This window comes from Telopea speciosissima, chromosome 1 (genome assembly GCF_018873765.1).
Source record: "Telopea speciosissima isolate NSW1024214 ecotype Mountain lineage chromosome 1, Tspe_v1, whole genome shotgun sequence".
In the NCBI taxonomy this organism is placed as follows: domain Eukaryota; kingdom Viridiplantae; phylum Streptophyta; class Magnoliopsida; order Proteales; family Proteaceae; genus Telopea; species Telopea speciosissima.
Genome location: NC_057916.1, coordinates 30,261,171 through 30,273,050, shown reverse-complemented (window position 1 = coordinate 30,273,050; position 11,880 = coordinate 30,261,171). Strand labels below are relative to the sequence as shown.

Genomic DNA, 11,880 nt, shown 5'->3' with positions numbered 1-11,880 from the left:
GATATGGTTTCCTTGCAGGAGTGCACTGCTAACTGATTGTGGTATATATATTAGGATTTGGATAGATATCCTTCCCCATGGGAATGGTATCCTTTTATAATTGTATCTCCCGCTTTGGGTGAGATGGGTGTTATGTGGGTTTGACCAGACAGGCATATCCATCGGACCGCACATAGTGAGTGCCATGTGTCGTGTTACCATTGGCTGATCACACTTAAGTGTATCAGGCTACCATAGGGCTATAGCCTTACTGGACAGCTTATTTCTTCCCCTTTTTCATTTGTCCTAAATTTCTTTCTTAGTATTACAATTTAGACCTAATCAAGATTATTACTTAAGGACATTTATTCTTGTGTTTTTCGCTCTTGCTTGTGCTTCCTATCTAAGTAAGAAGGCACCGGGACAGTTAAAATAATTAACAGTTCAACTACCATTCCAACTGCCGAGTTGATCTGTAACCCGACTTTAATAACAGAGCAACATCATAGGGTCCGTAATTCTCCTACTAGGATGCCAAGTGGGTAGGTCCAAAAACATGAGATCATCACCTTGATGTCACTCATCAGCAAGAAATTATTTTTTTTTTTTTTAATAAGACCTGGCCGCCATGAGTTATTTGACCCACGTGCTAATTAATCCTATAGAGGTAGGGCTACGTTTTTTTTTTTTCTCTGAATACGATGTTTCATAATAAAATATACCAAAACATACTCCTTTGCCAATTACTCTCCCTTTACTCCATTTTTTGGGGCTTTCAGAAGTTCCCCACCTGAATGGCTGATGGGTTCTTCTTCTCTTTGTATTTAAAGGGGTGGTGGGCTTCAAATATTTTCTTCAAAACTTCAAAGCAGCATCTATCGGCTACTGATAAACAAGTGTTCTGTAGACGCATCAGAGATGGATTCTTCTCTCTTTCAATCCCAAAACTCCGACTTCTCGCCGGAATCTTCTTTCGGGTCATCAGATTGTTTCTCATGGGATGGGCTCAGTTTCAAAGAAGATCCCCTTCCCCTTCCCTTCAATGAGAATGATTCAGAGGAGATGCTCCTGTTGGATGTTCTCACCGAGGCTGCTCGAGAATTACCGGAAACTCTCTGCTCCACCAGAATTCAAGACGAAGAGGTGAGTTCCAAGGAACTGAAGGAAGAGGGCAAAGCAAAGGAGAAGTCCTATAGAGGTGTCCGAAGACGACCGTGGGGGAAATTCGCGGCGGAGATAAGAGACTCTACTCGACGTGGGATTCGTGTTTGGTTGGGGACTTTCGACAGCGCAGAGGCGGCGGCTCTTGCATATGATCAAGCAGCTTTTTCGATGCGTGGATCACTTGCAGTCTTGAATTTCCCAGTAGAGAAGGTGATTGAATCTTTGCGTGAAATCAAGTATGGTTTCGAGGAAGGGTGCTCACCTGTGGTTGCACTTAAAAAGAGACACTCCATGAGAAAGAAATCCATGGGTGGGAATAAGAGTAAAGGGATTAGAGAGATGAGGATAGAGAATGTGGTGGTGGAATTGGAAGATTTAGGGGAAGATTACTTGGAACAATTATTGAGTTCTTGTGTGGGTTCTAATCCTTGGTGAATTAATCAAGCGAGTCTAATTAGCTTAGACATCTCTTGTCTTGATCCTTAATCTATTAATGTCATGTTTTTATTTTTTTTTTATTTTTTTATTTATTTTTTATTATAATCTCTCTGGTTGTTTAGCTGTTAATCTCTCAATCTTGGAGTAATCCAATCAATCTTGTTCATTTGTAGATGCTTCTCTTTCTTTTTAGTTTTTATTAAACATGGTAGAGATCCAACGTTGAAGTTTCAAATCATCTTTTCTCGTCCAATTGTAAAGTTGAAAAGATGTGGAGATGGAGACTCAATTGTCCTCATGCTCTAACAATAAATTATGAGGACCACCTTAAAAGTTCACAGCTTCTTGTGATCTATTAAGGCCTCATTCAGTACCCCTTGGGCTTTCTGTTTACATTTCAAGTTTTAATTTAAATAAAGTTGAACACGTGGCAAAATATAGTATTGAAAAATCCAAAATTATTAAGAGATAATAGGCCAGATTTGGTATGATTTCTATTTCAATTTTGGGTTGATTTTATGAAATAGTCCATAAATACATTTTTGATCAAAAATTGAAATTGTTTTGATTGTATCAATATGAAATATTTCAAAGATAAAAAAAAAAACCATTTGATAGTTCAATTTCTTAGATTTTCTATGCTTCTTTGGAGAGGGTGGTGGCAGCGAAATAGTGGTGGTGGCAGTGATGGTGGTGGTGGTGGCGGTGGGGTGGGGTAGTGGTGGTGGTGGTGGTGGTAGCATGGAAGTGGTGGTGGTATGGTGGTGGTGAGACCATTAGGAGAAAAAGAAGGGAGGTGTTTAATTTTTAACATGACATTACTATTTTTTCCATCAAAGTAACCATGTGCTCATTAAAGAGACTAAGAGAGTGAAATTGAATGAAATAAAAATTTTGAATCAGTTCTTCAACTAGTTGAAAATTCAATTCCATTTTATTTCTATTTCACTTAAATAAAATATATAAATCAAACCAAACAATTTTCAAAATAAAAATCAACTCCAAAAATTGAAATAGAAATCATACCAAATATAACCTAAGAAGATGTATAGATTTCCAAGGGAATACAACCAATACGCAAAATCGGCAAATGATTAGCTTTAACTTAAACAGTTAGTCAATCCAAATCCTTTTTTTTTTGGGTAAGTAATCCAAATCCTTTACTAGGTTTTTTTTTTTTTTTGGTAGAACTTTACTAGGTATCCAATGGTCCAAATGGATATATTAACCTTTCACGTGGCAAAATAAGTGAACCCCTCATTTATAAATCCTTTTGCATTTTTTTTCACGTGGCAAAATAAGTGAACCCCTCATTTATAAAACCTTTTGCATTCTTTCTCTCTTCATTGGATTGCCTCAACCTCCGTCACTCACTCACTCCATGGACGTACTGAATGAGGCCTTAATAGATGACTGAAACGTCATCCAATTCTTTTTCTTACCTTAATTCTTTAATGTAAAAAGATATAAAAATAAGTTTGGAAGAAGGATATTCAAGCTAGGTATGTATATTAATAAGGATTAAATACGCATACCCCCTAAAATGCATCCAATATTCCTCATACCCCCTACGGTTCTGAGAAGTCTACGTACCACCCCTGAAAATTCCACATATCACCCCTACTATATACCTCTAAAGCCATTTAAGTCCACACCATGTGTTAAATGCTATAAAATGACCAAACTATCCTTTTTCTATCATTTTTAAAATTTGAAAAAACTTCATTGACCTTTTTTGCTAATTTAAAAAAACCAAAATGCCCTCATCTTTCCCAAATCATTATCTTCTTTTACTTACCTAATATTACCACCACCAGCACCACTGTGAAGTCCCACCTCCAACTCCTTCAACAAGGAACACCAAGACCAACCATGTCTATTAGTTATCGAAATAACTCAATCATTCCATAGTTGATTCGTTAATTTACTAATTAACCATCTCCGGGATACAAAACCACGCCAACCCAGAAGGTGAATATTATCTATCTCTCTCAGAGGCTTTTTCCCAAACAGGAATTGGACCCAAGCTTTCCATCATCTCAACAGCGTCATAAATTGAGATCTCATTGACTCCCTCTATCTTTTCCTCTATTATCAACGAGTAATATTATCGATTCAAAGAAATACCCAACAGCCTAACTGTTAAAAATCTGAACAAAAAGGAAAGGACAGAAAGAAGGCCTGGTCGAGCGGGCCGGGGGGGGGGGGGGGGGGGGGGGGGGGGGGGGGGGGGGGGGGGGGGGGGGGGGGGGGGGGGGGGGGGGGGGGGGGTTACCCAACGCCTAACGTAAACAGAAAATACACAGCCTAACGTTCAAAACAACAGAGCATCAAATCTGAACATCTGAACAACCATTTCTAGAAGAACCCAAGAAACAAAATCAATTTTTCTCCTTCTTTGAGACTGTAATTGCATAAAATTGTTTTCTTTTTCTCATAGTTTATTTTGGAACTTTATACTTCTTCGTTGTTTCTCTTTCGTACTTGAAAAGAATGGAACAAACGAACAAGGATTAACATAACCAGTTGTCAAAGCAAACTTTTCCCCTATAATATGCTCAAATAAAACCGAAGAACGATGAAAATGGCGGCATCCGTATGTGTGGTCCCTCAGTTACAACTCAGATGTCCTGTTTTTTTTTTTTTCAGCTTTCCTCTCCCTCGCTACTCCCTACTCTCTCTGACGCTCGCTCTTTCCTTTTTCTCTTTCTGGTGGCGTTCCAGAGGAAGAAGGGAGATTGGGAGAGGGGTGGGGGAAGAGACCGAAGCTTCACAGTGGTGGAATCGGTAAAGGTAGAGTTGGAGGTGGTGCTGGAGGTGGGGCTTCACGGTGGTGATAGTGTCAATGGTGAATGGTAGCGGTGGTAGTATTGGGAATGTAAAAGATTATGAGGATTTGGAGAAACTGAGGGTATTTTGTAATTTTCAAATTTTAGCAAATAGGTTAGGATAATTAGGTTTTTTTAAATTTTAGAAGAGATAGAAGAAAGGATAGTTTGGTCATTTTCTAGCATTTAACACTTGATGTGGACTTAAATGGCTTTAGGGGATAAAGTAGGGGTGGTACGTGGACTTATCAGAATCTTAGGGGGTTACGAGGAATATTGGGTGCATTTTAAGGGTGTACGTGTATTTAACCCTATTAATAAGCTGTGCGACCTTTACCACTCTAACGAGCTGGATTGTTCAGACATCACCTACGTGAGGTAAGTTTCGGATAAAAATTTTCCGCTGAGGTAGGGTTGTCAATTTTGGACTAGAACCGATAACTAGACCAAAATTGGCCTATTAGGAACCAAAATCTACCCATTCAATAGCTTATTGGTTTGGTTCCAGATCTACCAATAAGTTATTGGTCCGGTTTCAAATCTACCAATTAGAAAAGAATAAATTCACATCCTAACCTTAAATCTTAAAACTCAAGGTCATGAGAGCTAAAATCAAACCCTTTTATTTTTTTAATTTTTCAATTTTGGCTGGTGCCACTTGTCTCATATACTATTTTGCCAAAGATTTGACTATAAATTTTTAAGGTCCATTTAGGAATGCTAACTTAAGAATATGGATTAAAACAATCCTAACTTGTGAGAGTGATGGTGTTCCTACTCATTAATTAATGCTAAACAAGAGGTAATATAGACTAGTTATGTGATTTGAGAAAAAAAAATGAATCATATCTCAAGTGATTGAAATTAGTGTCTTATTATAATATTATTAAATATATGTAGCATGTGTTAGGGATTTTTTTTTTTTTTTTTTTTATTTTGATTGGACTACTTGCAACCGTATAGGAACCAGAACTGGCCCACTCATTAATTAATGGTCTTGAATCTCAAGTTTGGAACTGATTAACTTATTGGTCAGGTTTTGGTCCTGACTCCTTAGGACTAGAAACGTTAAAAAATCAGACCGATAGCCCAGAACCGAACCAATTGACATCCCTATGCTGAGCTAACCTAAATAAGGGTTCTGTCTCTCTTGGGGTTTACTAATTCTTTTTCTTTCTTTTTTTTTATTATATCATTAATTATATAGTCTCACATTGTCCTATATTTTTATTTATTTTCATATTTTTAAATTTAAAAAAAATATTCAAAGTTTTTTTACTTTAATCTCATTTTGACACAATGGTTTTACGTATCAGTCTCAATCGATACGAATAAAGATTAAAATTAATTAAATATAAAAAATTGATATCGAATAGCATCGCCCACAAACGATCCGATACCAATGCATGACAATTAACATAGTACGATATGACACCATTACAATGATTTGACACTATGACATCATGATGGCGATATGAAGATTTAACGATTTGACAATATAATGATTTGGCGCGCCATGTCCATGATTTGAGGATATATGATGCCATGACAACAATTTGGGGATATGGAGATATGACAATATGGCATCATTGTAACAATTTAGCTATATGGTGATTCGACTGGGAACAATACCAACCTAATACCGATTTTTCTTTACACTAATAATACTACTCACGATATTGGTTCAATACCAAAATTGTCGATACCAAATGGTATGTGTGTGTGTGTGTGTATGAGAGAGAGAGAGAGAGAGAGAGACAGAGAGAGAGATATGAGTGATTAGAGTGAAACCAAAAAACAAAAACAGATCAAGTTTTTCGTCACCCCTCTCATTCACCGTGTGTGGGATGGGTGGGAGAGGGGATCACGAGGATGTTTTGAAAAACAATCCAATAGATGGTGAGAGAAACATCCTCTACAAGGGGAGGGAAACTTTTTCCAATTAAAAAAAAGGATAAAATTAAAGAAAGAGACAAAGGGAAGGACAGGTAACCGGCGGCACGTATTTGAGTATTTTTTTTTTTTTAATAAGTGAAATTTCATTGAAAAGCAGGAGCAGAGTTCGTGGCAACAGGATTACAAGGCTCAAGATGCTATTAAGAGGCTACCTCTCCTTTGTCTCTCTCTCTCTCTTTGGTTTTTTTTTTATTTGAGTTACCTTTCCGTCAATGGGCACACACCACGTACCAGGCAGCAGCAAAATTTTATCCGTAAGTTTCAGCCTTAACCATGCCTGCAAAGAGGGACCTGTAGATGCTATTAAGAGGTTTTGTAATTTGTACAGTAGGTGAACAGGGCAGCGTTTATGTGGCCATGGAGGGGTTTCATAACCAAATACGGGAATACAGAACTCTGGAGACAAAACTTAATTCCTCTCATGCATATCAAATGGACATTATATTTTTGACCAAGTTTTCAACTTTCTCCGATCCTTTTATTTTAACTTAAAAATGAACATTATTTTTTATTGTTGCACAACATTTTGTACGTATTCTTCCTTGGAAGCTACTTAGGGGATAACAGCTCGGTTTGATTCCTATGCCTTTCTGTGGTCATGCTATTCTATGTTCCCATCATTCACAATCAGGGATGTAAATAGGTACCAAAAGTTAAATTTGATTCGCATCCATATTTGTTTAGGTGTATTAGAATTTTTATTCAAATAATCTAGAAAAAAAATTATTCGATCTAAATAGATATCCAGCTAATGATATAGAGGGTTTTTATTCACATCCATATCCTTTTAGGGATAGCTGTATTTGAGCAGAAAATATCCGTATCTGATTCGTTTACATCCTTATTCACAAGACAGGAAAAAGCATCTTAAGATGAAAAATAACTAACTTGAAAGGTAAAAAAAAATAAAAGGTGATTTGAACACAAGATTTGTGTTTTGTAGTTTCATAAGTAATCATACATATCCTCTTTTAGCTCCAACAACAAACAACGATAGAAAAACAAAAACAAAAAAATAAAAAACAAACAGAAAGAGAAAGGAGTCATATTTCAACTTATGGGGCAAGGTTAGATCTAGGGGATAAGACTCAATTCTAAATGATATATATATAATATTTATTTTTTTATATTTGAACGTTACAATTATTTTGTTATAAATTTTTTTTCAGGTTTTATTGGCGCACATCCAGCACGCCCAGCTCATCTCACCAACCCCACCAAGAAAATCTTCCCTTGTATATCCTCCACGGATTCTCTCCCACTAATCCTCCCTCTAATTTATTCTTTCCTTCATATCTCCCTTCCCCATTATAGGAAGATTGTTTTTGAGATTTTATCTTGGAGAGATTTTCTCCATTTGTATTCTCTATATATATTTTACACAATAACTACGGAAATAACTCAAGTGATATAATTCACACATCAACGGATTCTTCTAGTTTATGCTTTTCTATCAGGTTTTATTGAAAATCAATACAAAATTATATAATAATTTGAAACAAAGAAAATATTTTTCAGATCTTTTTTTAAAGAAAATATTTTAATGAAAAAATTTTTTGGTCATATTTTAATGAAAATGAAATACTAAAAAAACCTGAATGTTATTTTCGAATGTGTTTACCTGTCAAAGCTCCCTATAAGAGACACTCTTAAAGTCGTCATGCATTTGATGCCTCAATTCCATTTAGACATTAAATTTTTTTTTTTTGGGGGTAGAAATTCAGATATTAATCTGAGTTGCCCACAGCATCTCTTGGAAAGATGAATGGCTTTGACCATTAAAGGAGGTAAGCTGAATACTGTGAAATTTTTTTCCCAATTCAGCCTCCAATAGGGAATAAACTGACTCAGATGTTTTTCTTATCGGTAATAAATTGATGCAAGTCTTAATCATAGGTAAAAAATTAGTTTTTAATTTCGGAGAGTCAATAAATAAAAGATGAAATCTGGTCAGTTCGAGTTGTTATTGATTCGGTGTTTTTGTTTGAATCATGTGAAACTCATCGAGTATTATTATTATTATTTTTTTTTTTGGGAGGCTAATTGGGTCATGCCAAATGGGTGTGATCCTAAATGGTAATCTTTAAATTATCCTTAATTATACTAAAGAACGATACTACAAAAAGCATAACCAGAAAATCATCAGTGGTATAAACTTTCAGCATACTTTTATTAATGGGTGAGTGGTAGCAGCGCTTGAGCATTGCGAGCACTGCTATTCATATATTAATCTTAACCTTTGATGAATATAGATTAACCTAAGCCGTCCATTGTTTTTCTACCATTAACCTATAACCGGCTGTTACGGTGAAACTTTTTCTTTCTCTCGCAAATGTGTGCAGGTCAAAGCAGAATGAACTCTCTTCGTCTTCTTCTCCTTTCTCATTCAAATCTCTTTCTTTCTTCTCCATTTCTCAATCGATCGAAGTCAGCAAAGATAAGTTCTAGCAATAGTTGCAAAAGCAGAAGCAACAAAGATGAGGATGAGTTGTAATGGATGTCGAGTTCTCCGCAAAGGTTGCAGCGAGAACTACAGCATCAGACCTTGCTTGCAATGGATCAAAAACCCAGAATCCCAAGCACATGCCACTGTCTTCCTTGCCAAGTTCTATGGCCGTGTTGGGCTCATGAATCTCATTAATGCCGGACCTGAACATCTCCATCCTGGTAACTACCCCCTCTCTGTTTTTCTCTGATTTCGATTTTGATTTGCTAAACTGTTTTGCCATTGATTAATTGCAGCGATATTCAGGTCACTTCTCTACAAAGCTTGTGGGAGAATAGTGAATCCAATCTATGGTTCAGTTGGGTTGCTATGGTCTGGAAGCTGGCAACTTTGTCAATCCGCCGTTGAAGCTGTTCTGAAAGGTGCTTCGGTGGTTCAAATCTCCTCTGAACCTACGGTAAACCCATGCCCTCCCTTGAAAGCTTCCGATATACGGCATGTCTCCAAGGATGAGAAATCTGCGGCTTCTCAAGAGCTTCACAAGGTCAAGACCCGGAACCGGTTCAAGCGTTCTCTTCCCTCCCTTCGTCTTCTTCTCCTTTCTCTCTCGCCCTCAAGTCTGCACTCTCTCTTCAATTTCCTTTTGGTCTTGCACTACCTGCAACGTCGCCGGAATTTGTAGTGCCTCGTGAAGAGTAAAGATTGGGAAAAATTACTTAGGTTAGATTTGGATCGGTCGGAGAGAAACTCTTCACTTCTTTCTTTGTTTCTCTCTCTCAAGGCTTGTAAAGTAATCAACGATTAGGATTAGCCTTGATGTAGATCAATGGCTGATATTAAATGTTGCACTGCTAGTACTATTTTAGAATGGCAGTGCTCGAGCGCTGCTACCTTTTGGCCTTTATTAATATCCACAATGGACTTCGGAAACATGGTTGAAATCACTATCATGAAATTAACTCCATTGGACACCAATATGAGAGTGCCAAGACCAAAACCTAGACCCAAAAACATTTGAAAATCATTTTAAATAATATTAATTTAATATAAATAATTTAACATATTTTACAAATTCTTTACAAAACAATTACCTGATCTCGGATTTTGACCAGTTAAAGTTTAACAACTCTCTCACTTGGATGTTCTTCCTAAACGGATTATCATTCATATCGTGTACGTCGAACGGCTAGAATGTAGTCAATCCTGTCTAGTAAACATCAACCATGCACAAAATACAAATGCAATAGTAAGCGCCCTTCAGATACAAAGAATAACGACTATCGAAAATTCCTGTTATCAAACACAATTGATAGTGAACCATTTAGGAATTTCTATGGATCATTGTTCGCCACAGTGTAGTGCCCATATTTATATTTTCAAACCAATCCCCATTGGAAAAGTATATAGTATGACAAACCTAAAACAAATGTTCAAGTTTGTCTTGAGAACAAATAACGTTATGATTGGGTAATTGCACAAAATAACAATTATAATAATTAAGCACATAATAAAATTATTAATTATTTTTATTTCATTAAATTAGGTTTGATAGACACACATCAAAGGTCAAAATATTCAACATTGCCCCTCCTGTGTGATACTCTATTTTGCAACCTATATCGTTGTTGTCGGTTAGTTTATTGCCTCTCTAAAAACAAAAACAAAAAAAAACACCCACAAAACGGATCTAGATCCTCTCCAATTACTTGGGTGTCCAAGTCCTTTTCAATCACCCATCCAACAACTAAAAGGACTTAGACACACATCCCAACACTTGGGGATGTGTGTCAAAGTCCGCCTGCCATTGAATGAGTAATTGGAATTGGAGAGGATCTTTTTCCCTAGGAAACTCTTATTTCTGTCCGATTAGTCCAATCCAATCGTACCATGAGTGTTCTATATGGGTTATTAACCACAATCGAGATCTTCCATGGCGTGCTGCCCGGAGTAGTCTGCGTGGCGCAGACTGTGTTGTACGCACAATGATTGCCTTACCCCCTGCCTAGTGCCTTGCCCGAGCAGGGATAAGGTGGTCATTGCATGCACGACACAATTTGCATCGTGCAGGCTGCTTCGGGCAGCGTGCCATAGAAGATCAAGGTCCTATTAACCACCGTTTGAGTGTTTACCCAAAAAAAAAAAAAAAAAAACCACCGTTTGAGTCAGTTCACTCAGGTAATTGGTGAAACTCTTATTTCTGTCCTACTTTGATGTTATCTTGTTATGGGTTACCAAGTCCAGTCACTTTGTTGGACAGTCCTTGTGATCTATCAGATGCGTAGCTAAGGTTAACACCTAACACTAAACAGATGAATTAATTAGGATCATTAAAAAACAAAAACAAAAAAAAGGTGAAACTTTCAACTGGTTAATCGAACTTAGGTCTGCCTTTCACTTGAAACATGATGAGTTGTCCTAAAAACTTGACCCCATTGCCTTATTACAGAATGAATTAATTAATCGTTTATGATTAAAAGATAATCCATTTTTTTATGTCAAGAGTGAAGAGAGAGACCAAGTCAAATTCAAGAAGGGATCTTGAAATTACATGCCTTGTACTGAGAAATCTAAAAGCAACGTTGGCTCCACACACTTAATCCCCCTAATGGATTCGTGGGTCCTATTCTTTTGATATGAAAATGTTATTCATAATCTTATGGGGAAAGGTTTTGTACACGGTCGTGTAAACCGTGTACGAAACTCCCCCCCGCTTTACTTTTTTTTTTTATGAAAACCCCCCTCCTCTTTTCTCTTCGTTTCCTTCTACCATTCTTCTCCGTCACCGGCTCCCATCCCCCTCCTCCTCCAGCTCCAGCTCCCTCTTCCCTTCCCTCCCTCTCTCTCTCTCTTCCACATACGGCTCCTACCCTCCCGTCCCCTCATCTTCCACAACCCTCCATGCCAGTAAATTACTGCTTCTTACTAACCAAGACCAATTCGTTCACCAATTTGAAGATCCTCCCATGGAATCTCTGCTACTTCATCAAGCATTGGATTAATTTTCTCTCTCTGAAAACCACTGATAAAAAGTGGGTTGTCATTGGTTGATTCATTTAATTCTTTGGCACT

The 11,880-nt window shown here is 37.2% G+C and overlaps 2 protein-coding genes across 2 annotated transcripts; both read left to right on the top strand.

Annotated features, from left to right (window-relative positions):
* Nucleotides 1-838: 838 nt before the first annotated feature.
* LOC122660016 (ethylene-responsive transcription factor 1B-like) lies at nt 839-1,603 on the top strand. Its single transcript, XM_043855193.1, has one exon. The coding sequence runs from the start codon at nt 898-900 to the stop codon at nt 1,576-1,578; it is 681 nt and encodes a 226-aa protein (XP_043711128.1). The 5' UTR covers nt 839-897; the 3' UTR covers nt 1,579-1,603.
* A 6,214-nt stretch (nt 1,604-7,817) lies between these two features.
* Nucleotides 7,818-9,493, top strand: LOC122644027 (LOB domain-containing protein 41-like). The gene is made up of 3 exons (XM_043837657.1): nt 7,818-7,822; nt 8,829-9,032; nt 9,108-9,493. The coding sequence occupies exons 2-3, from the start codon at nt 8,843-8,845 to the stop codon at nt 9,491-9,493; spliced, it is 576 nt and encodes a 191-aa protein (XP_043693592.1). The 5' UTR covers nt 7,818-7,822; nt 8,829-8,842.
* Nucleotides 9,494-11,880: the final 2,387 nt, after the last annotated feature.

Bases quoted from the DNA above. Each gene is read 5' to 3' on its own strand.
- LOC122660016 (XM_043855193.1), top strand. From the start codon at position 898: ATGGATTCTTCTCTCTTTCAATCCCAAAACTCCGACTTCTCGCCGGAA.
- LOC122644027 (XM_043837657.1), top strand. From the start codon at position 8,843: ATGAGGATGAGTTGTAATGGATGTCGAGTTCTCCGCAAAGGTTGCAGC. The intron at 9,033-9,107 runs GTAACTACCCCC...GATTAATTGCAG, and splicing joins ACCTGAACATCTCCATCCTG to CGATATTCAGGTCACTTCTC.